This window comes from Anastrepha ludens, chromosome 6 (assembly GCF_028408465.1).
Source record: "Anastrepha ludens isolate Willacy chromosome 6, idAnaLude1.1, whole genome shotgun sequence".
Classification (NCBI taxonomy): Eukaryota; Metazoa; Arthropoda; class Insecta; order Diptera; family Tephritidae; genus Anastrepha; species Anastrepha ludens.
In genome coordinates, this window is record NC_071502.1 from 103,777,395 (window position 1) to 103,803,055 (window position 25,661).

Sequence of the window (25,661 nt, forward strand, 5' to 3'; positions counted from 1 at the left end):
CACAACACCATAAGACGATTTCGAAATATAGCTAGCAGTATGGAGCTGTTGGAGCAATATAGTCACCTATAGATCTTATGGCTGTAACAACAGCGCTTGGTGGTCGAGTGAAATAACTGAGAGATACCAAGATAGGCTCCCCTTCTAAATGTTCACGGCTGGATCGAAGGAAACTCCCTCTGTATTCGAAGTGTCACTTGAAAAGATAAGTGAAATACTCAAGTCCAGAATTAACTACTATTCTGTCTACACGTATCTACCAAAGGGTGAGCCAGTACTTTCCGAAGGTTGGAGTATTCAATTTAAGGGAGTTCATATTGGTTATCCTCGCACGGAATGTCAGATGCAAAATGGTCCTAATGACTTGAAGGGCTAGCGGAATAGCCAGTAGTGGCAGTTCACTATACTTTGGTACGGCCTTCCGTTAAAATGTAAGTGAATGGCCTGTTAAATACGTCCTCTGTCCTTTAACTTGCGCTCACATAAGGGGTTAGGGGTAGTCAGAGGCCCGAAAAATTGATGATTTTCAATGTTTTTTTTGGTTGCTATACAATAGCTTTATTTTACAAAAACAAAAACATAACATTAATACATTATTTTCGACTTGATTTTAGCAAAATTTCAACAAAAAAAATTAGTAATTGTAAAAGTTCGAAGTTCCTTGCGGTGATCACCCCAAGTCCTTGGAAATTTAACTAAAATCAATCGGACAAAAGAAATTAGTTTTATTAATGGATACTCTTGTGTCCGATCGTAGCTTCTTTTCAAAATTTACAATATGGCGGCTTCAGGAAATATTTTTCAGATTTTCCAGGAAAGAACCGACAGCTAATTGTTTAAAAAAAATTGAAATTTTATAAATAACGAGTTTTTTTATGTTTTTCAAAAGCAGTATAAATTTTATTGAAATCTACCAAGCGGTTTTTAAGTGGCAGTGATCACCAGTTCAAAAAACATAGCTTTGAGAAAAACGCATTTAAAATTTTACGAACGTTCCGGAGCGTCCGAGAGCCCTTTATTAATTGTTGAATAACTCGAAAATTATTTGTCGGATTCACTTCAAATGTTCACAATATTTTTAAGATATTATACTTTAAAAAAATGCAAAAGCAAAAAAAATTCTGAAAATTCTGAATACCCTTATGGGGTTAAGCTCACTTGAGCTCTTAACCATGCCCTAAAAATAGAAACCACATACGTTTTTACTCGAGCATTTCTGTGTTTCTGTGCTTCTCCTTTCCTTCGTATACAGCTAAAGTGGTCAGCATATAATTAATACTGACATTGTGCACTAACTGCAATTTAACAATTATGCCCCAATTACGAACGATTTAGTATTTAACTAAGGACGATGTAATTTGCGGTCACACACATTTATTGGCATATAATTGCTAGACGAACTGTATAATGTAGTATACAACAACAACACAAAGTGGGTAGGTAGATTCGGTTTCGCATATTAGAATGTGGACGCCTGTAGACGATTTGCGAAACAAGGGCATTTTCGAGAAAACTCTAATATGTTTAGTTGGCACTTAATTCTATAAAATTAGACAAAATAAAACGAAAATGGCTTGGTTGGTTCTTTTCCGTTCTGACCGCGGCACTATCTAACCGCTTTCTTTTCGTGCCCATCAGCCAAGAATTGATTACACAGTGCAGCAGCTTTCGTGGGGCGCAATCACTGCAACTTAGGAAGAACGTATTAAGACTATATACCAAAATCCTAAATTCCTTTTGCTCACTCGGGTAAATTTTTTTTTTTACATATCCTACTAAATTTTTAAATTACCTAAATATGCATGTAACTGAGCGCTTTTCAAAAAAATGGGAAAAAATGCCAGAAGACTTACCTAAATAAAATAGTTAGTTCGGACATATATAGTAGAATTTCATGAGAAATATTTTTGTACAATATTTTAGTCCAAATCTCCCTTAAAATTGACTCGCTTTGACTCTTTTTGAAGAAGCTTGAAAAATAATGCATTTGTGAGGCTGCTAGAGGGTTAAAAAAGCTAGAAAAATAACGTAAACGTCTGCAGAAACAAAAATAGCCCTTCAAAATATGCAACACTTTTCATTATTTCTTTCAAGGCGGCTACATGGGTTGGTAATCGCATTTTTAGTGGCTTTGAAAAAAGGGTTTACTTCTTTTAACGTAGTTGTTTAGAATGAAAGCTATTTAAATAAAATTAAAATTATGTAAGTAAAATAAAGTTTTTTTTTACTACAACTTTACTCAAATGCGCCATTTTATTAAGAGAAGTTAATTTTTCAAAAGAAATACATTTTTGAAAAATTATTTATTACCACTACCACTATAAAATATAGCTACTACTTATGAAAATTCGAACATCAAGAAAATTCTGGAATTTCAGAAAAATGGAATTTGCCCTAGAAGGAAATTAGCACGCTAATTTCTGAAAAAAAAAAGCCGTGATGGAACTACCAGCCAACCTTCAGCTTTATTTGTCCATTAGTCAAGAGACGTTTAACTCATTTCTTTAGCACACAATCTATGATTCTCAAAATTTAAATAATAAAAATATCAGAGAGCTATTGCTTTGGTTTTTTGATCTATCAGTCTCTACGTTGCTCGTGCTTCGTCAAATCCTCAATCGACTTAGTACAAGAGTTAGCAAGGAGCTAATTTTTCATTGTTCACGCTTTAAAGTTCTTCATAGTTATAAAGAGTAGGACTTTTGAAATATTTTGAGGCTGGTTACACCAGTAGGGCGATTCATTAACACAATTAATTCACGATATTCACGTTGTTATCTTTCCTTAACCACAATTTTAACGATTTCGCTATTCGGTAACCCATTTCATAACGATGATCGATAAAGCAAAATCAGCTGTAAGGTTAACTTGTCGATTATTGTTAACTAAACGACAACAAGTTTGGTTGAGGAAATTGAACGGCAAAACAAGAATTAGTAGTTTAAATTAAAATTTTGGAATTACATTAATAAAAATGTATCAACACGAATATGTCCTTTGAGTATTCGGCTTATTACTTATCGCGTGAAGAGGGGGTGGTGAATCCTCAAACAGTAGATCGACGTTTGCTCCGGGAGATCAAAAATTGTTCCTGTTAAGGGATTATATACCTTGTGAGTCCGAAATGGACGATTGTCATAATTTTTTTTAAATATGTTTTATTATTTACTGAAGGGTAACTCTGGAAGAATACATTTTGGTGTTTTTATTTTAAAAACTGCTATTATTGTTGATATCGCCCCTCCCCCGAAGCGCCGTTTTTAGAAGAGGCTTGCGGGGATCACGGTAGCGCATGAGCAGCTCAACTGAAATCAAAAAAATTTAATGATTATTGTAGAAAATGTTTTTTAGTGAATCTGAACGGTTTATTTACCCAAAAAAAATTTTTCTCGATATGAAAACCGATTTGCACCAAAAAAAACGATTTTTGAGGGATTGAAAAATTAAAAATAAAATTAATTTCAGCGAACTATGCAAATATTTATAAAAAGTGAACCGTTCAGATTCACGAGGTTGTAACTTCGAACAATTAAAAAAAGTGTATGCAAATCGGTCAAATAGTTTTCACCGCAACGGTAATTTTCAAAAAACACGACTTCGAGATAATCGCGTCTAAATTTTGCGTGCACTTCATAGGTATATGGATAATTTGCGCGCTTCCACGGTCTGTAACTTTCGTTCTAGTGCTCCGATCTTTATGATTTTTTGAATTTATATTTTTAAGATGATGTACTTTTAGAATATGCCATAAAAAATTTTCGATTTTTTAGTCCAACACAAGGTATATAACCCCTTAACTCCAGACTTGACTGAGGACCTAATTTCTTAGCTGGGCAGTCACCTTAGGGGTCCCAGAATAACAGCGATTTCGACTGAAGAACAGGTAAGTCTTGTAGCCTTCAAGTTAAATGGAAATTGAAGGCGAAGCTAAGGAAAAGTAAAAGAAAGAAAGGAGAGAGAGGGTGTAAATGGTACTCACCTGTTAGTCCGCTCTTGGCCTGAGAAGATGATATGTTTTTGTTTTTTTTAGCAAATTTTCAGAGAGATAACAAAAAGCTATCATATCAAGTTGTATGCAATTACTAAATCTCGTTTCACATCACCCCTATTCTTTAAACTTGGCTCCCTCGAATCCCTCAGACTACTATTTATTTGTTCCTCAATTTGAAGAAATGGCTGGCGGCAAAAAAATTTTATTCCAGCGAGGAGGTGATTGCAGAAACGAATGGCTATTTCGCAGACTTGGATAAATAGCCATTATTCGAAAGGGATCCTCAAGAGAAGTAAGAGGAGACTATGTCGAAAAATAAAAAAGAGTTTACCCCAAACAATTAAGTAGCTTTAATATTTGCACAGCCCTTTTGAACGACCCTCGTATTAAAGAATTAATTGTGTTTTTGTGGCGGAAATACCGCGCGTCAAGCGTACAAAATTACTCCTGCCGCATGAATATTAATGATGCAACGTGACCTACAAGCACGCCCATACATAATCGCACATACCCACATAGCCATGGCAACAACCTGCTAATTTGAATGTCACGTCGAACTCATTTTCAAGCTAAAAATACGAGTGGCCTGTGCAAGGTAATACTTTTGCATGGAGAGCCGAAAATTAGCACACGCACACAATCACACAAACACACATATCCTTATACTTTTCTGCAGCCTTTTTTAATATAATTTTTCTGCTATTTTCTCGCTTTGCTTTTTTTTTTGTTTTGCAAAAGCTGTCAGTTGTGGCAATCCATTGGCCATACATAGCCGCACATCACAGAGCGTCAGCCGGAAGGAAATCCAGGCTTAAGCGCGGCAATGAATAAATGAAAAGCCGTGCAAGCTAATGTGGGAGTTTTAACCGCAAGAACGATTTTAAAGTGGTCCATTTTTTGCAAAATTTATTTAACATATTCCTTCTGGTGGTTTCCTCTGCTCTGCTCTTTCCGTTAAAATATTCACACAAAAAAATTAAATAAAAATCAAGTGGTTTACACGCACCGTTTAGCAGCCTCGTAAATCACAGCAATGCGTTCAACATTTTTCATTCATTTCATTTTGTGCCCGGATTTACTTATTTGAATACGAGAAAGTGAAGGCGAAAAGGGATTAGAAACATTCTCACTGACACAACTTATTTGAAACCTTTTCTTTTGTGGATTATCAAAAAAAAAAACATATATATTACATATATATATCTTTTTTTTGCAATTAATTTCCATCAAAAGTGAATTTCAACAAAAAAGCGAAAAAAAATGTAGCCAAGGAAAGGAAGGACAATTTTAAAAAAGCTGTGGTCAGCGACTAATCCGGAAATTCGTATGGCATGAAATAACGGAAAATGCCGAAATGCAAATGTCTAAAACGTGAAAGTCATACAGCGAACTACAAGACGGGATTAAGGTGGCCAACTGTGAACGGCACAGAACAAGAGCAGCCCGAACCGGAAGCAACTAAGCTCAGCAGATATTCCGTGGCAAGATATAGCAGCAGCCACATTTTACTGCGCAACAGTCAGTTCACACGCTTGGTCAGCTTAATTGTTTGCAACTTGGCTGGCTGCCTTTCGCTGCTGACTGTGGCCATTTTCTGCTTAGCTGCCGCTGCAGCCACACTTACATAAATGCTGCTTCTTGTGCTCACTGCTTCCTCAACTCCCTGCTGACGATAGCGACTTTTTGTGAAGTGGATAAATTGCCCAACATCATGAATTTATTACACATGCAACTCCATCTCAGAGTTCTTCAACTGGCTTTTTAGCTTGACACCTACAACAGTTCGCTCGCCAAGCGTAGCTTCTCATCTTGTTCTTCCTCGGTTAGCAGTGCAGCAGTTGTTGTTGCTATTTCTGTTGCTCTTGCATACCATATGCGATACGCATCGTTGTGCGTATGTCATTTGCACATCCTTAGTGCTGTATCAGCACTGGGCATATCGTCGTACCTTGCGTCGTCCAAATTCGTAAGCAACAGCAAAGGAGTCCAGCGCAAGAAGCTCAGAGCGGATTAATATTTGGTTTATGCGGTTGGCAAGTGAAAGTGATAACAAGCAATGTGTTATTGTTGTTGCTGCTGCTGCTGTGTTGCACACTTTGTTTTAATATAAATATTGTACATCCGGCTGGAGTTGGATAGAAACAAATTGTTGGAAAACTTTAACAGCAAATCTAATAAAAGTTTTAAGCAGATTCTTATTTTGTAATTTGAAGCCACTTAAAACTTTGTTACTTTCAGTTGGGCGGAGTCGGCTTTGCAAACATCAAATTAGCCAGGCATACTAAAATAAATAGTTGAGGACTTTGTACAAAATTTAATGTCACTTAATATTCTACGCTTGCTGCAAGAAAATAGTAGACTAATAGGAACAAACATTTTTTTTACATTTGGGAGCGAAAAACTCGAAATATGATATAAAAACTATTTACTAATGATTATTAATAAATATGTTTTTATGTATTTTTAAAATAAACAAATGCTCCTTATCATTTTTATAAGGAAGAAAATGCCCAACTACGCCTAGACAAAAAATATCAAAAACCTGTATTTATAAAGGGTGGTTAAGTTTCAATGGCCGGTGTTGATTTTGAATAAAATACAATTTTTTTAGAAAATTATTATAATTTCTCTTTGTTATGATAATATTGGTGTGGCTCAATTATGTATGAAATAAAATATCGGCCAAATGGCCGCCGCGGCCTTGGCGGCACACCTCCACCCAATGGTCCAAATTTTCGATGACGCTGAGGCTCTATGCCGTTAATGTGCCGAATTATCTCATCCTTTAGCTCTTGAATTGTTGCTGGCTTATCAATGTACACCTTTTCTTTCAAATAACCGGAAAAAAAGAAGTCCAACGGGACGTGAGATTATTCGGCCATCAAATTTTTCGCGCAAAAGAGCCATTGTTTCGTTAGCTGTGTGACAAGTGGCACCGTCCTGTTGAAACCACATATCGTCCACATCCATATCTTCCAATTCGGGCCATAAAAAGTTCGTTATCATCTCACGATAGCGAACACTATTCACAGTAACTGCCTGACCGGCCTCATTTTGGAAAAAATACGCAAAAGGCCCAATGATGCCGCCGGCCCATAAACCGCACCAAACAGTCATTCTTTGTGGGTGCATTGGTTTTTCGGCAATCACTCTTTGATTATCATTCGCCCAAATGCGGCAATTCTGCTTCTTGACGAATCCACTGAGGTAAAAATGTGCCTCATCACTGAAGATGATTTTCTTCGAAAACTGGTCATTCACTGTTGCCATTTCCTGCCACCATTCTGACCATTGACGACGCTTGAAATGGTCAAGAGGCTTTAGTTCTTGAGTCAATTGCACCTTGTAAGCGTGTAAATGCAAGTCTTTATGCATAATATTCATCAACGACGAGCGTGAGAGCTGCAATTGTTGGGCACGACGACGAGTTGGGGTGGACGGCTCTTCAACCACACTATCGCGAACAGCAGCAATATTTTCTGCAGTACGAGCTGTACGAGCATGCACTGGTGTTTTCACATCTCCTACAGATCCGGTTTGCTCAAACTTTTTCACAATTTTTCCGATTGCACGCACATTTGGATGATTAAATTGACCGAAAAAATCACAAAGTCACGATATGCATTTTGATTTGAACGGCTGTTTTTATAATAAGCCTTAATCACTTTAACGCGTTGCTCGGTTACGTATCTTTCCATTGTTCAAATTGAGTTAGTCTGAAATTGAAAAATATTAATTGAAGTGCAGAAAAGAACTTGATGTTTAGGTGTGGTTTACATTCAACATCGGCCCTTAAAATTTAGCCACCCTTTATTTACAATATTTGTTTTATTCACTTCAAATTTGCATTTTTTATACCAAAATTGAATGAACTATAAAATTGCATACCTAAAGTTACAAAAAAAATAACAAATAAGAAGTTTACAATTTTGATACAAATTTTTTAAATTGTGCACAAAGTATGAAACTTTTATTTATATGGTTTTAGTTGTAGAAAAATCGCGGATGACATCGCAGTGGTAATGGTAGCAAAGTAAGCCCACAAAATTGAGAGGATCGCCAGCAAATCAGTAAGCGAATCAAGGCTTGGCTAAGGTTTATGAAGTTGCAATTTGTTGAGTATATGACCGATGGAGTCCTAATAAGCAGCAGAAAGACAGTAGAAACTATAAATGTAAATGTTGTGACTGTAACTATTCGTTCAAAACCCACTATTATTTTGAAATATACCTTTTTTCAAAAGTTCGCCATTTTGTTATTTATGAAAAAAAATTCCCCATTGTAGCACCTGCCAGAATGACAAGTCTACATAATAATACAGTTTAACTTTTTCGTTTCAGATGAAGAGCCAAAATCCTGTTGACAAGCCACCTATCTTGTTGTTCTTTGGTGCCACCCTACTACAAAAAAATATTACAAAAAAAAAATTTTTTGAGTGATGATTGACAGTCGTTTAAACTTCAAAACGCACCTGGAATATGCTGTGAAGAACGCATCGAGTATGCAGTCCTGATTGTCGCGAATAATGCCAAACAACGGCGGACCTAGCCACAGCAAAATAATACTAAATATAGCAGGGTAGTCAGCTTGGTTTGTTTATAAGCCGCACTGATCTGGACTGATGCACTGAACATAAACAGCTACACAAAAAAGCTGATAGCCGTCTCTCGGCTAAGCACTTTGCGGACTATCTGTGGCTTCTGTACAATTTCGGACGATGCTTCCTTCGTTATAGCCGGTCTAGTCTCCGTAGACATTTTGGCGAAAGAAATGCAGAGAGTGTATTTAAGGCTATCCGAGCTCGACGGCACATCAAGTCGTTCGATCCCCACTGGCAAGACTGGTGGAACAGATCACCGAAAGGTAAATGAACGCATGGGCTAATACCTATTCTTACGATGTGGTTAAAAAGGAACCATGGGGAAACAAACTTCCATCTAACCCAATTCTTTTCAAGGCACGTGGTGTTTGGAGAGTGGTAGAAAGTGGAGAGGTGTTTAGTACGTAGGTGTAACTGTGAGGCTACAAGTCGTGCATACTGCTATGCCGGCATAGAAGTACTCATGAGAGTTTCCTCTTCACGGGCGTCATCCCGGAAAAAAATCCACTTGCACTTGCACTTACACTAGGATTTGCACTTACACTTGGACGTGTACTTGCACTTGCACTTGTACTTGCACTTGGATTTGCATTTGTACTTGCACTGGAAGCTGCAGTCGAACTACGAGTACTCCCTGGAAACATAGCAAGGAGTATCTCATAATTTCAAATAATTTCACGAAACTGGTTCTGTTGAGGATAGAAAAGATTTGGTTCTGCTGAGAATATTACTGATGCAGCGCAAAATGTTGCTGAACAAACTGCAACATCGAAATCCTGGCATTCTCAGCAATTTGGCCTTCATGAATCGACTGTGTGGCGGATTCTCCAGCCGATGTACTCATGGGAGGCATCTAAATGATGTCCTTTTTCACATATAACTGTTATTAGACATATTTTTTGTTTATGCGCACCTTTTGTGTTTCTCAAATACGAATTGGAATTATACGGTGTAATTCGCAATCAGTTTAAAAAACTAGTTCGCAAAGCTTTTTACATACATGTGAATCTTAATAAGTATCATCTCAACTAAAGTGTGCTAAAAATCGGTTTGACTCTTTACTCGAATTTCTATATTTTCAGAAGCTTTCACTTTGAAAGCACTTAAGGGGAAAGAGCTTTCACTTAACTAGAATAACTTTTACTCCGTTCTCTTACCAAATACTATTTTACTTAAACACTGAAAACAAAACCTTAGTACTCAATTCTGCATTCAAATGCTTTTATTACCATCCAGAGTTTTCCAAATATAAATAAAAGTCTAACTAAAATTCCACTGCCTTGCCGCTCATATTTTCTTATATATGTATTTAGAGAGATAATTTTCCGTTTTTATTTTATACTTCAGAATTGATGTGGGCATATGTTGAATCGCTGCCGTAGTGCCCTGATGATCGTGGAAGAAGCCGCAATATCTCACCGGCTGGTACAGATTTAATTCCTGCCGCATGCGTGCGCGATAGAACAAATCGGTGGCACAGTGTTTCAGTATGCGCAACTGTTTCTTCATGCAACGTCGGCACATATCCAAATTCAATTGGAATTGATGGAAATAATCACCGATGGGAGTTCTATTGCACTTTGAGCATTTGGCCGTATTTATGGGTGTGCAAATAATGGCGACTGCAGGCCAAAAAATGCGCTTGCAACCGAAAGCGGAGCATATCTTCAAACTGGTCGCCGGTTTGTTAAATGCATAATCAGCTGGGCTGTGAGATGGAAAGAAGGAAAATCAGCTCAACTGTTTTTTGGAAAGAATTTACACTTAAAAAGTACAAAACCAACTCACCTTGGCGTCAAGAGTTTCTTATCGTCAGCATACTTGGATCCCACATTGAATGGACGCGCCGCTTGTTTGGGTTTTTTCCACGGTTCGACGTCATAAGCACCAATTGGCGGAAAACGTGATATATTAGTGGGCGGCAGGCGTGGCAGTTTGCTTGCAAAAGATGAATAACCCAGTGTAGATGGATACTACATATATAAAGAGAAGGAATAGATAAGCATTGGAAATAACTTAATTTTTTTGCAAGATGACCAACTAACCCACTTACTTTTATTTCCAAACCTTTCGTGTGAAAATATTCGAAAGGGCCAGGAAAGTCACGTACTTCGCCTTGCATTTTGCGCATAAATGGCGTTAAACTCGGGCCAGACATAGCGAGCGTTACACGCTCCATGCCCGAGCCGAAGGCAACACGTGGAATTTCTGGCGGGTTTACCACATAAACGAAGCCTAGAAGAAGTAGATAGAGAGAAAAGTGAGATAGAGAGAGGAGGAAATATGGAAAATAGAGCACGCGGTCGTTAAAAGTAAAAATATTTAGAGAAAAAAATTATGAAAAACCATCGAGAATTTTGAGCCACTTAAAATTTGCACGTTTTTAAATTAAAATTTAATGGGCTATGAAACTGCTTGATTTTTCTAAATTCTTAATTAAATTCTGATTAAAATGCTTGAAAATGAAAACACATAAATTTCATTCCATTCCATTTAGAAAGCTTTCACTTATAACAGAATATGCTAAAGCTGTCACTACAGATATATTGGGTTGCTTATATTTCTTAATATCCATTTTTTTTAAAGCTCCCTTTTAATTGAGCTCCCTATACAGGATTGGAACTACTCTGAGATTCTGTGGTGTGCTTCTGGAAAGATGGACCTCGCGTCGACTCAGCGAGCGCTGGGCTAGCGCGCAAGCGTGTAAAATCGCGATATCCTTCTGGCCATGGATGGATCGGAAGTACTCGAGGGAACTTCTAAGGCTAACAAAGCAGTACATCTCGAATTTGGTAGGTATCCTTTTACGGGACATTGGTTTTGGTATTGGGATTGATTCAAGTCCAACTTGGGATTGCTGCAAGTCCTTTTTGCGGAAGCTGTCTGGAGTACGAGGTAGAATCATCTCAGCACCGTATTCTCAGCTGCCCTGCTCTCGTGGGTAGAGGTCTACACCTCTAGGCTCTCACTTTTTCGCTACACCTGCGGATATTATATAATAGCTTGAAGCTGCTAATACGAACATAAATCAGCACTCTTCGTCGTCATCCTCTAATCCAAGGCCTCTTCTTGCTCTTTTCCACCTCTCTGGTGCCTGCCTTCCCTTCTACTTTTCCCCTCTCTTCCCCCTGGACAAATTTTGAATATGTTTCCAAGTGGGCCCCTCGCAAGGGCAGCCATTTATCCTCACGTAACCTAATTGAGCAGTTTTTGCTTTGCCAAAGCTTTCAGTTTAAAGTTTATTTTTATTCAAGGCGAAGCTATTAAAGGTGGTATCAGTAAATCAGCTGATTTTTTTTTTTTTCCTTTCGCCGTGTCCATCTGGCTGTCAGAACAGAATGAAACAAGGCGAATTCATTCTTTGTTTCCTTATTTGCCAATACTTTGCTTTGACAATCAAACGTACAAAACATTGTTGTTGATCTAGTGCCAACACCTTTAATGAATGCGCTTTGTAAAATCTTGCATTTTGAACTTTTTTATGCGCATCTCTCTTTTCCAGTTTACTGCCTTCCTTTTCATTCATCCTTCACATTTAAGTACTTTTTTGTCCAAGTCTAAGCTTGCCCATCAATTTCACTAGTCCATTTCATTGCTCTTAGTTTCCTTAGTATATAAATCTCAACACTTTTAATAAAATATTCCAATATTACTTTTATCTGCTCTCGCCCGCGCAGTTATCAATTGCGTTTCGCGCCGTTGCGCTCTCAAACATTCCCGCTCGAATTTTGTTAATTTTTTTAGAAACATGCCGATGCCACAAGCAAAATTCAACTGAAGCATAGCTAATCAATGGCAGAATATTTGAAGCCTCACGCAATTCATCCAATCAATCTAGCGGCACTACCAAATCCATCGCGTAAGTAGGTCATCATCAGTGGGGGGTGGCCATGTGCAAAAAAAAAAAAACGGAGCACATTTCCCGCGTAACACATTTGCGTGCGTATGCGAGTATATGTTGGTACGCATGTACGTGTGTCTAGTTCAATTAGCCGCCCAAAGGCAAACGCTCACGCAACTCATTTCCTCACGCATATCGCTTTTCGATATTCATTGGCAGTTTAGACAATTTATAGTTCCTATTAATCGTGGCAACTTTGAAGAGTGAAATAGCTACCGACCTGGTCCTGGTACGACCGCCAGCTATGCAGCATTATACTTGTAAATATGTATTTGGCATTTGTACTTTTTACATTGGCATGTAAACGGCTTTGTTGTTGCACTTCCGAGCCCTCAAAAGTAATTGCACGCCTGTAAATTCTATTCCATTTTTTACTTCTCTTTCTCTCGCTTTGATCCTTACTCACCCTCCATTGCATTAATTCAGGATTTTTATTTGAAAAACAAACTTAAGGCTTCCCCAAAATATATTTTCTTTTGTTTTCATTAAAGACAAATCTAATTAAATATTATAAATGACATTTGGCGTAATGTAATTCACACAAGCACGAGGTATTCTATGAAGCTTGAAGCAAGCACAGTACTTCTCTTTCGCGGAGAGCAGATAAGCAATACATGACTATAGAATATCGAGTATAAAACACTTACGGCATGCGTTTCCAAAGGCCCTCTTTTTCTCGATTTGCGCGATTACCATCCCGAAAAAATTATGATTTTCAATAAATTTTTTTTTGCTAGTCAATTGCTTTATTTTACAAAAATAAAAACATAGCATTAATACATAATGTTTCGGCTTGCCTTCAGCAAAATTTCAAATAAAAAATTTATAATTGTAAAAGTTATCGTTGTTTGTGTGGAGCCCGTTTCTCCAGAAGTCCCTTGCGTTGATCGTCACAAGTCGTTGGAGATTCATCTAAAATCAATCGGACAAGAGAAATTAGTTTTATTAACAGATAACCTTGTGCCTGATCGGAGCTTTTTTTCAAAATTATCAATATGGCGGTCTCAGGAAATATTTTTCAGATTTTCGAGAAAAAAACCGGCAATTAATTGTTAAAAAAAATAGAAATTTTTGAAAAATAAATCCTTCGATCAGGCACGAGCTTTTTATGTTTTTCAAAAGCAGTATAAGTTTTATGGAAATCTACCAAGCGGTTTTTAAATTACAGTGATCACCAGTTCAAAAAACATAGTTTTGAAAAAACACATTTAAAATTTTGCTATCGAGCCCCGGAGCGCCCGAGCGCCCTTTGTTAATTGTTGAATAACTCAAAAAGTATTTGTCGGATTCACTTCAAATTCTCACACAATATTTTTAAGATATTATACTTTAAGGAAATGCAAAAAAAATCCAAAATTCTAACTATCCCAAACCCCTTAATCGAATTAACAAAGTGCGCCAGTCGCCATTTACCAGTTCCAAAGGTCTTATCGTAGTAAATACCGGTTAGACTCACAAGTTTTTCACCATCTGATCCTTCTCAAGGCAGCCAGAGCGAGTGGAGTTGTCATGTATGACGATCATATTCACTTATTTGAACCATAAAATTGCCAGTCAGCAATCCCATAACTATTCTAAATGTTCAGGGAACGCAGATATGCATATTGAGGTATCCTAAAACTAACTTCTAATAGTGCCTGCCCTTGCAGAAGAAGCGAATGTTGTTGTTGTTGTAACAGCATAAACATTTCCCATACATATACGGGCAACGCTGCTGAAGAGAGAATCCTTGGCCGGATATAAATCTAGGCCCTTCCGGTTAAGTAAAACCGTCTGTCGTGGGAACGGAGAGAGTGTTGTAATGGCTTACAGCAGAAGTAAGCCCAAGATACTAAGCAGTATCCACTGTTTTTGGCACCGAAGGACGACCTTATACCCATTTCAGTTTCATTTGGAAGGAAACATTGTTCATTTGACAACCTTCTATTGCGCGAGCTTTCAAAGAAATTTGACTGATATTTTCTTTACCGATGGGTTCAAGAATGAAATAGGTTCTGGAGCCGGATGCTACTAAAACAATAGCATTAAGCATCATTACGCTATGGGAGGAATGACAACTGTTTTCCAAACGGAAATTTTTGCCACTCGGAAAGTAGTAAATCCGATAATTGAGAGCAGATGAAGCGGGAAATGAATGAAAGTCTCTAGTGACAGTCAGGCTGGTACGGGAATCATAAATTGGATCAGCGATTATGTATGCAATTTACATAAAAAGCTATGGTTCGGTCTGGAATGCTGCAGAACTGACAAGCCCGAAGAGAATACCGTCGAACTTTCTACTAAAACTTGGAAGGAATTGCGTTCGGTTGATGGTGGATATTATTACAGGGCACAATCCATGGGGGAAGCATATGACCACCAGTGGAATCATTGAGGACCCGATTTGCCTTTCTTGCTTAAAGGAACCGAATAGCACTGAGCATTTTATCTGTAAGTGTTATGCCTTTGCTAGAGCAAGGCTGTGAATTTTGGGTTTCGATGTCTTGAGAATGTTTAATATTCGTTCTCTTAAGCTGGAGGATATTTCGCGTACTCTTTGACCAACACGAAAAGCTTGAAAATTTGAAATTTGAAAAGGTCGAGCCAAGGAGCACCAGGAGATTAGGTGGCTCCTAAAACACTCAAGCCAAAGAGCCCATTGTGTTCAAAGCTCTGGAAAGGGGGTAAATAGTCAAGGAGGAAAGGAGAAAAATATCAGAGAAAGAGATAGGAAAGAATAGAGACAGAAGTAGAGATAGTTAGTCCTGTGAGAATTTTCCAGATTCTTTGGCAAATCTGTAAATATCCTCCAGTTTTAGAGAACGAATATTACTCATTCTCATGACATCGGAACCCAATACTCGTAGCCGTGCTCTAGCAAAGGCAGGACACTCACAGAGAAAGTGCTCAGTGCTATCCGCCTCCTCCAAGCATGACAGGCATACCGGTTCCTCGATGATTCCAATGGTGGTCATATGCCGTCCCCATGGGTTGTGTCCTGTTATGATGCCGACCGTCAACCGAATGTCTTTCCTTCTAAGTTTTAGTAGAAAGTTTGGCAGTTTTCTGTTCGGACTTGTCACAAAACACTTTGCAGTTCTGCAGCGTTCCAGACCGGACCATCGCTCTTTATGTAGATTGCCTACATAATCGCTGATCCGATTCTTGATTCCTGCGGAACTGATTCCGATGATTGGCTCTGGCCCCTGTGGGGGCACCGCTGATCCACGGTTGCCCAATTCGTCAGCGATTTCGTTTCCTTGAACACCGGAGTGCTCCGGAACCCATATAAGTACAAGCCTGTTTGGTCTTGCGATAGAATTAAGCTTCTTCTTACATTCTTGAACAATCTTTAAGGTTTGCTTCGCGTTCTCCAAGGGCTTCAATGCAGCCTGACTGTCATTGAAGACTCCAATCTGTTTCCCGCTCCATCTCCTCTCGATTATCCATTCGGCTACTTTCAGGATGGCAAAAACTTCTGTTTGGAAAACAGTTGCCATTCCCCCCTTAGCATAGTGATACTTATTACTATCTTTTAAGTACCATCCGGCTCCAGACCCTATTTCATTATTGGACCCATCGGTAAAGAAAATATCCGTCAAACCTCCCTGCATGCATTCTGGATTGCTCCATTGCTCACGCAATGGAAATCTGACATCAAATTTCCCTCCAAATGAAACTGTGGGTATCAGGTCATCTTTAGGTGCCAAAGACAGTGGATACTGCTCCGACAGCAACTTAAAGATTTCTCTGTGTCCGGGAGTTCCATCTTCGTACCAGAAATCACATTTATGGAGTCTACACATTGCTTTTATTGCTTCCTGTTGTATCTCAAGATCCAAGGGAAGCAAATCAAGCATAGCATTTAGGGCATCACCAGAGGTTGTACTCATGGCACCCGTGATGCATAAACATACACTTCTTTGCAGCCTATATAGTTCCCGGATTGTAGACTTAACCACGCTCCGTCGCCACCAGGCCACAGAAGCGTAAGTGATGATTGGTCTGATAGGTGCTGTGTATATCCATAGGACCACAGCAGGTTTCAGACCCCAAGTTTTGCCAAAAGCTCTACAGGATTGTTGAAAAATCTTCAATGCACGATTCACCTTCAGTAAAACGTGTGTCTCCCAAGTCAGCTTCTTATCCAAGATTACTCCTAGATATTTAACTTCGTTGGAAATACCTAGTGTCACACCTTTCAGTGTTGGAAGACTGAGTCCATCCAATTTCCGTTTTCTCGTAAACAAGACTATGGTTGTTTTGTTCGGATTAACGGAAAGACCGTGTCTTATGCACCAGTCATCGATTTTTTCAAGAATCCTCTGCACTTTCGTGCAAAGCCTCCTTAAGCTTACTGCAATGTTCAAAGGCGAATAACGATTTCGCATGAGAATACTAAAGGATCAATGAACAATAGATCATATGACCGCCAGTTTCGGAGTTTCGTAAAATGATTGCTGAGGAGAGGAAGAGTAGAGTCCATTCACCACTTCCTATGCGGTAGTCTCGCTGAATAAGCTGATTAGATTCATCAAAACATTGGGAGGGTTGAGGGACATATAGAAAAAAGGCTGAGCAAATCTTCCATTGTAGCATTGTAAGTGTTCAGCATAACAGAAAAAAGCGGTTCAAACTGTCGATAATTCCATTTGTAGAAAAACATCAAATGCGCACCAAAAATTGAGTGAGAAACTCGCTCAAGCATCTTGCAAGGGATTTTCATCAAGAATTTGTGTCAAGCTTTTTATCAACCAAAAGCTTTATGAGCACCCTGAAAAAAAGTTGATGTACAGTTGATAGTTGTCACGTGTGTGAAAAGTGTAGGTTTATAAATTTCATCTAATTGTTAATAAAAAAATGTTATAATATTCTTATATTTCGCAGAAAAGGTAAACACGATTGCGGAGCATACGAGCAACTTTAGAATTGTATTCGTTTTTGCCGCGATAGACCCGAGTTGCTGTCGGAGAAAAATTGCAACAAAGCGCCCAAGCACATGCAAGAGCTGGGGACGGGGCAGAAACAGACTGTAAGTATAATGTAAAGTAAAAAGGCAGCGGCCGCCGTTGCAGAATGGGTTGGTGCATGACTACCATTCGGAGTTCAGAGAGAAAGTAGGCTCGAATCTAGGTGAAAGACCAAAAATGAAGAAAAAGCTTATTCTAACAGCGGCCGCCCCTCGGCAGGCAATGGCAAACATCCGAGTGTATTTTTACCATGAAAAAGCTGCTCATAAAAACTATCTTTCGTTCGGAGTCGGCTTGAAACTGTAAGTCCTCCATTTGTGGAACAACATCAAGACGCACGCCACCAATAGGAGGAGGCCTATTATCGCGGCCGTTCTATTTTAAGTATTGTGGGTTCTATAAGCGCGCCATTTGGAAGAAAATCGAGTTCTTTCGTCACGCTTCTTTTATGTTTCTGCATTTTATTGTCTGATATTGAGTAATTTTCTTGGCTCCTCCTTGCCGACCAAACTGCACGACTTATCGCTTTTTAAAATATGCATAGGTCTTCAGTTTATCGAATTAAAAATCAGAAAAAATCACTTAAAAAGTACTTAAAGTCCATAGAAGACCGTCCGGCAAAACTTTCGCCGCAAGAAAAAAGCTTTACAAGCACTTTTTGAAGTAAAGGCTGCGAAGTCGTCTAATGATGAATTATATAGAAAATAGATAGTGCCATCAAATCACTTAGCATTTGGATCCAATGGATTCGGAAAATAAAAAAACCTACAGAAACACTATAGTGAGCTACTTACCTAATGAAGCAGTTAACTTAAGAGAAAACTTAAAATTTTTAATTATATTCAATTTATTTAATGAAAATGTGTGATTTTTTCAATAACGTGTTTAAATTAACTTTAACTTGAAGCGGCAATGAATCGTCCGAGGCATCTCGAGAAAATTTGTTTGCGATGCACACAACGTAGCTCTTGACAGGATTATCTGAAACAATAAAATCTATAGGAGTTTGTTAAAGAAGATGTTTCTCGAGGTATCCCTGGAAGGAGTTTTTCTATTGATTTTTTAATTTTTCATGAAAACAATACCGGAATTTGTTTTTGTAAGAATAACAATTATTAAACCAAAACAAAACTTCCTGCTGAATTATAAGAAGAAACAATTAATCCAATCAATTTTGAATTATGGCGCACTTCTCCTTCTTGATTGGCGCGATAGCCGCTCAAGCGATTTTAGGCGAGCTTAACAAAGCGTGCCAATCGTTTCTTTCTCTTGACTTGGACACATAGAGGCCTTTCCTCTCCCTCTGCTACCACAAGCTGGTATCGCATCGAATACTTTCAGAGCTACTGGAGCGTTTGTATCCATTCGGACGACATGATCCAGCCAACGTAGCCGCTGGATCTTTATTCGCTGCGCTATGTCTATGTCGTCGTAAAGCTCATATAGCTCATTACTCCACCGCCTGCAATACTCGCCGTCACCAACGTACAAAGGTCCACAAATTTTCCACATTACCTTTCTCTTAAACCCTCCCAAGGATTGCTATGTTGTTCATGCTTCTGCGTCATACAATAAGACGAGCATGATGAGAGACCTGAAAAAGTTTGTTCGTCGCGAAAGGACTTTACTACTCAATTGCCTAAAGCTCTTCGTCTGCTATAGGTGGTGGTTGGCCTCCGATAACAGCATGCAGGGATTAGGAGTTTAGGAAGTTGTTGGGAGTCTCCCGGTGAATGTCGTTTAGCGTCTGTATATATACTGCCCAGTCCAGTAGTTGCAGTTGTGTTTTGTCCTATATGTCGTCGGCTTAGTCTAAAATAGCAGTTGTTGGCAAGATAATTCTCCATTGGATTTCAAAGCTAATATTACTCTCGGTATTAATGCTTAATAATCACACCAGTGCGGTTCCCGAAAACATCATTCAACTGTGCAACAGATTCACAGAGTAGTAAACAAAATTACAGACGATAAGAAGAAATATTGCACTGCCATGTATTTGAATATCGCGAAAGCTTTTGACAGAGTATGGCACAAAGGATTTCTACATATAAAAGCTAAGAAACATTTTACCACATAACATATTTGTTATCCTTAAAAGCTACATAACTGATAGCCACTTCTTCATAAAATACGACGACCGCTGGAGTACCTCAAGAAAGCATACTGGGCCCCATACTATACTTATGTATATACAAAGCAGATATACCAATTCCAACTTCTCTAGGATCAATGATAGCTACATTTGCAGACGATACCGTCTTAATGTCAGGTAACAACAATGAAAAAGCAGCAACTAAAACACTGCAAGATACGCTATCAGCTACAACACAATGGTTTGAAAAATGGGGCATTGAGGTCAATAAAGACAAAACACAACATGTAATATAAGCGAAGAGAAAATCTGCCAGACATCCAATCCAAATTAACGGAGAAGACTGAACTATGTCGGTAGACATAATAGCCTGATGCTAACATGGGTCCCGGGACACGTGGGTAGCGAGACCTCTGACTCCTTAGCTTAGCCACTCCCCATCTGCAGCCATCAAAGCCACGGTTAGAAAATGGGTTTCTACAACCCACAAGCGAGCTTGGCTGGCTGAGAGAGGCAGTAGTGTAGAGACGCAAGTGTAGTACCGTGGACTTAATTAATGTCTAAGTGCTGCACTTGCTTGCACAACTGTCCCGACATAAAAATACACTCAAGTGCAAAATATTTAGGCATCACGACTGCCTCAAACCTCACATGGAAACAACACATACTGAACAAGGGAAACGAGCTGCAAAACAAATTCCGACAACTCGACTGGCTACTAGGTAAACAATCAACCTTAAGCTTATTTAATAAACAAATGATATATAAATCAATAATTAGAACGACATGGGCCTATGGACTAGAAATTTGGGGGACTGCCTGTAAATCAAACCTACAAATTATACAGAGAAGTTAATCTAAGATGCTAAGGACAATCACAAAGACAAATTGGCACATAAGAAATTACGATATTCACCGCGACCTCGGCATAGACACTGTCGCTGAAACAGTAAAAAGAAGCAGCAGTAAGCATATCTTGCGACTATTAGAGCACAAAAACTATGAAATGAGACTGATACCGGAAATGGAACTTCAACCAAGAAGACTAAAGCACAAAGCACTCACAGAACTTGCTTGTACTGTAATATAAATAAAATTATAGAAAACTATGTTGTGTTAGTAAAACTAACGGGTGATTTTTTAGCTATTATCGTTTTAAAAAGTTGGTTTTAACAGCTGACGCACGTTTCGTGATTTGTTTCACGGTCAAACATCTTCAGTGTGGTCTATAATTTAACCATGAATCGTCTTACAAAGGAACAAAGCTTGGAAATAATTGAATTTTATTATAAAAATGTGTGTTCTGTTAAGAAAGTTTATCGCACGCTTCTTCCATTTTATGGTCAGTTTAATCGACCCACTGAAGCGGCTATTCGAGCTATTGTGACTAAATTTAGAACCAAATTTACATTATTGGACATCAAGCCACCAACACGCTTACGTAGAGTGCGAACTGAAGAAAATATCGCAGCTGTATCGGCCAGTGTTAATGATGACCATCAATTATCGATTGGCCTCTGTTACTCAACAACGTGGAAAATTTTGCGAAAGGATTTAGGTGTGAAGCCTTTCGAAATACAGCTGGTGCAATAATTGAAACCGAACGACCTACCGCAACGCAGAATTTTTGGTGAATGGGCTCTTGGAAAGTTGGCCGAAGATCCACTTTTTTATCGAAATATTGTGTTCAGCGACGAAGCACATTTTTGGATCAATGGGTACGTAAATAAGCAGAATTGTCGATTTTGGAGTGAAGATCAGCCAGAAGAAAGGTCACAGTTTGGTGCGGTTTATGGGCTGAAGGTATCATTGGACCGTTCTTCTTCAAAGATGCTGCGAATCGTAACGTAACTGTGAATGGTGAGCGCTAGCATGAAATAATATCCAACTTTTTTTTGCCCAAAATGCAAGAGCTTGACTTGCATGACGTAGTTTCAGCAAGACGGTGCCATATGCCACACAGCACGCGTAACAATGGACTTGTTGAGAGGCGAGTTCGGTGAACATTTTATTTCACGTTCTAGGTCCATATGGTTCAATATAGGCCATAAGAAATTGGAAGGGCCACCACGTCTACCGAAAAATGGGTGCAATGCGCTCAACGTTTGCGTTAATGAACACTCATTTTGATAATAAAGTTTTATCATTTGAACGTGCTGTTCAATCGTGTAACTTGCCATGATGATTTGGCATAAACAACTGAATAATAAACAAAAGATTTGATAGATGTCACCAAAACAAAATGGCTGCCACAGCGCGCCAAAATCGACCCGCGCCAATTGAAAACCCCTATATATGTGAGATACCGACCGAAACATTGGAAAGGGTATGCCAAAATTGGACTAAGCGAATGGACAATTTGAAACGCAGTCGCGGTGAACATTTGCATGAAATAATCTTCAAACATTAAATTATATAGACTGTACTATCGATTTAAATAAAAATTGCATGCATTTTTCTGAATTTTCCGTGTGTTTTTTTTTTGAAAAACTTTCCTATAACTCTTAAAAAATCACCCTTTGTAACTAAATACCACCAAAGACAATAATGTTCTCTTCCAAAGGAAAGGGACATTTTAACTCCAATTACATATTGTTAATATTAACAGATTGTAATGTATAAGGGAAATAATTTAAAAAAAAAAATAATAATAATAATGGTGCTTCCGAAATAACCGCAGTCCCTCGCTACTTCAAAGGTGTGGCGTACACGGACTAAAATAACAAGTTTTAGAAAAACGTTTTAAAGCCGAACAGGGATAAGAAACCCGGCCGGTAGCAACTCTGCTCATAACTCGCCAATTTTGATCTAGTTGAATTTCGACACAATAGTTCTTGAAATATTTTAAATTTATTAAAAATATTTATTAAAATATTTTACTTAAAAAAGTACAAAAAAAAATTTAAAAAAAGTTTAAATACCTTACCTTGCATTAGTAGCTGATAACGCTCTTGCGGTATTCGATATTAGCCCAATTGTAACCATTTTGGCTCCTTCACAAAGCCACTGAGCTTGAAATGAGTCTCGTCACTTTACATTATAATACAAACCTCCCTAACTTCAATCCTCTCCGACTCTGGAAGCTTTTTATGTTTTAAACTTGATTAGCTCTTACCAACAATAACATATCGCTAAAAAGCCAATTTAACTTATAAAGAATAGCTACTGTAACATAGTTCTATAAATCAATATTCCTTATGATCAAAAAGTACCGGGAATATTTAATTTAAACGAACCGCACACGTGGGAACCGGTCCATATTTTTTCTTATGTTGGTAGGACTGTAAGACATCTGTCACGTTTTAGCGCTGTCGGATCATTTGAAAGATGCTGTACGTCGCAAACGGCCGGGAATGTTAGCAAACAATTCCTGGATTTTGCATGATGATAACGCGCCAACGCATCGAGCCCAAATTGTGCTGGATTATTTGACCAAACACTAAGTAAATACCATCGCGCAAGCTCCGCATTCATCTGATATGGCGCCGTGCGAATTCTTTTTGTTTCTCAAGTTGAAGTTACCACTTCGTGGAAGGAGATTTCAGTCGGTAGAGGAGATCAAAGAGAATGCGACGAAGGAGCTGAACGCCATCCTTTCGTCGGCCTACCAGAGGTGCATGGAGGTCTGGGTAAAACATTGGCACATGTGTATTTCTTCAAACGGGTCATACTTTGAAGGAGATAAAATAAATTTGCCTGAAATTTAACTATGTTTTGTATTATTTTCACATTCACGGTACTTTCTGATCGTAGGGTATCACTACAACTACTCCGGACCTCTTAAATGGTAATCACTTTTAACGCGATATTTATTTTAATAAAATTCACTGCAGTTAATGAAGTTTTGTTGTTTGTTAACAAATCCTATAAAAAGGAATATCACTGTGATAAGAACACAAAACAATCTTATCACAACGATCGTTCCTTTAATCGAATTTGGGAATCACCCCGAAGCTGTATGCATCCACTCAAAGAGCTTTCATCGGCGAAAGCAGCCACAACACTGTTTCTACCTTTATCTAGCAGTTAATTCACATTTCCTTCACATTTCCATTTCATTATTTTGCGCTGCTCAAAGAGATTTCAATCGAAGAATCGATCATAAACTTCACGGAAATTTTCACTTGTTTTCACAAAGCTTTTTATTAAGTAAGTAATGCTTTTTATAAGAGGTTTAGATTGATTTATGATTGATGGATGAAGCATGGATTAGCAATAAAAATACTTCCAAGCTTTTGATATTCACAAAAATACGTTGTAGAACTTTTACAAACTCAATTAAAAGTATCGGACTGTGATATAATCATGAAATGGAAATATGTCACAGCGCCCGTACCTTTGATCGAATTTGTCACTCATAAGAAAGTTTCACGCCGGTAAAAAAAAGCGCTATAAATCATTTTTCTAAAGTTTCACAATATATTTCAAATTTCAAATTTGGGGTTGAGGATTTCGAGACAGCGAGCTCCAATGGCTATTTAGCTTTATGAAAAAAATATCATCACTAAAACTCAACAACCAGAGACGCCAGTTACTGCCAATATAACTAGTTAGTTTACGAGCCAAATTTTCCACTTTTTTTCACAAAATACTTACGCTGTTTAACTTTTAAAAATCACATTTTTGGCGTAGATTTTCGCACACTTTAATACTTTTTTGTTTCATAGTGCAATTTTTCCTACCCTAAATTGCGCAGCGATGATTAATGAAAATCAAAATGCGCAAAATGTGACTAAAAAATCGCACTCAGTAATTCTTTCTGGTATTGGAAAAAGGAAAAACAATCTGATATACTATATAAAAGGGAATATATCACAACGATCGCAATTTTATTCGAATTTGTCACTCACACGAAATTTTCACACTGCCCACAAAAATGCACTATAGAGCTTTCACAAACTCAGCAAAACAAAAAAAAAACAACCATGCGATATAATCACGACCCTTATTTTACTCGAATTTGTTACGAATTTTTCACTCCAATCGTAAAAATGTGCTTTGAAGCTTTGACAGCCTCAATGTAAAAGTATGAGACTGTGATGTAATCATAAAAGAGGGAATATATCACAGCACCCGTACCTTTAATCGAATTTGTCACTCAGACGAAAGTTTCACATCATTCACAAAAGTGCACTGTAGATCTTTGGCAAACTCTATTGAAAAGTAAGAGACTGTGATTTAATCATAAAATAGAGAATATATCACAGTGCCCGTACCTTTAATCGAATTTGTGATGAAATTTGCACTCCAATCACCAAAATACGCTTCAAATCACTTTTAAGGCTTCACAAAATATTTCAAATTTCAAATTTGGCGTTGGGGATTTCGAGACAGCGAGCTCCGATGGTTGTTGAGCTTTATGAAAAAGAAATACCATCATCTAAAACTCATACAACCACAGAAGCTACTTACTTCCCATATACTCGTAGTTTAGGAGCCAAACTTTGCACTTTTTTCACAAAATACCCACGCATTATAGTTGCATTTATTTTAAAATTACAGCGCGAGTTTTCGATCTAGTCACTTTATATGCAATGGAAAATCTAGGCGACTAGTTCGACAATCGCTGTTTAATTTTAAAATCATATTTTCGGCGTAGATTTTCACACACTTTAATACATTTTAGATCACATTGTTTTAATTCTGTTGATATAGTGCAATTTTTCTTGTTACAAATTGCCCAGTGATGATTAATGAAAATAAAACTGGCCAAAATGTGACTAGAAAAACCGCACTCAGTAGTTCTTTCTGATGTTGCTTTTTGAACACCCCTTAATACTGCATACCACATTCGACAATATCAGATAAACTTACCTAATGATGCAGAGAGAGATTTTGTCTAGTGCCAGAGAGAGTAAGAATTAAAGCAAACACTGAATAAAGTAGAAGTATGCGCTTCATAATTTCTTTGGCTGGTGAAATATGATAGTTTTAAAATTTAACAAGACAACTCCGTGCTAAAGCGATCGTTTACTGCCAAGATCCTTTTTATAATGATCAACTTCCGCTTCTGATCTGCTATTTATGCAAAAACCGAAGGCAAGCACCAAGCACCAACGTCCTTGTGGCCGGATAAAGCCCAGTTTAAGTGAGCAGTAGTCAGTCTCCTAGCAAGTAAATCAACCGTT

The 25,661-nt window shown here is 38.1% G+C and overlaps 1 protein-coding gene across 4 annotated transcripts; it reads right to left on the minus strand.

Moving 5' to 3' along the window:
- Positions 1-9,803: 9,803 nt before the first annotated feature.
- LOC128867890 (uncharacterized) lies at positions 9,804-25,523 on the minus strand. 4 transcript variants are annotated; one of them, XM_054109470.1, is made up of 5 exons: positions 12,899-13,057; positions 12,713-12,842; positions 10,645-10,826; positions 10,380-10,564; positions 9,804-10,299 (listed from the first exon to the last, which is right to left on the minus strand). In XM_054109470.1, the coding sequence occupies exons 3-5, from the start codon at positions 10,768-10,770 to the stop codon at positions 9,879-9,881; spliced, it is 732 nt and encodes a 243-aa protein (XP_053965445.1). In that variant the 5' UTR covers positions 10,771-10,826; positions 12,713-12,842; positions 12,899-13,057; the 3' UTR covers positions 9,804-9,878. The 4 variants fall into 4 exon arrangements, with proteins under 4 accessions (XP_053965445.1, XP_053965446.1, XP_053965443.1 ...); XM_054109471.1 differs by lacking the exons at positions 12,713-12,842; positions 12,899-13,057 and adding an exon at positions 25,348-25,523; XM_054109468.1 differs by lacking the exons at positions 12,713-12,842; positions 12,899-13,057 and adding an exon at positions 13,140-13,222.
- Positions 25,524-25,661: the final 138 nt, after the last annotated feature.

What these genes read in the sequence shown, in the direction of transcription:
- LOC128867890 (XM_054109468.1), bottom strand. Translation starts at nt 13,188, where the DNA reads ATGGTAATCGCGCAAATCGAGAAAAAGAGGGCCTTTGGAAACGCATGC. An exon ending in GGCCTTTGGAAACGCATGCC is followed by an intron (nt 10,827 to 13,139) that starts GTAAGTGTTTTA and finishes TACTTCTTCTAG; the next exon opens with GCTTCGTTTATGTGGTAAAC. An exon ending in AAGAAACTCTTGACGCCAAG is followed by an intron (nt 10,300 to 10,379) that starts GTGAGTTGGTTT and finishes TCCATCTCACAG; the next exon opens with CCCAGCTGATTATGCATTTA.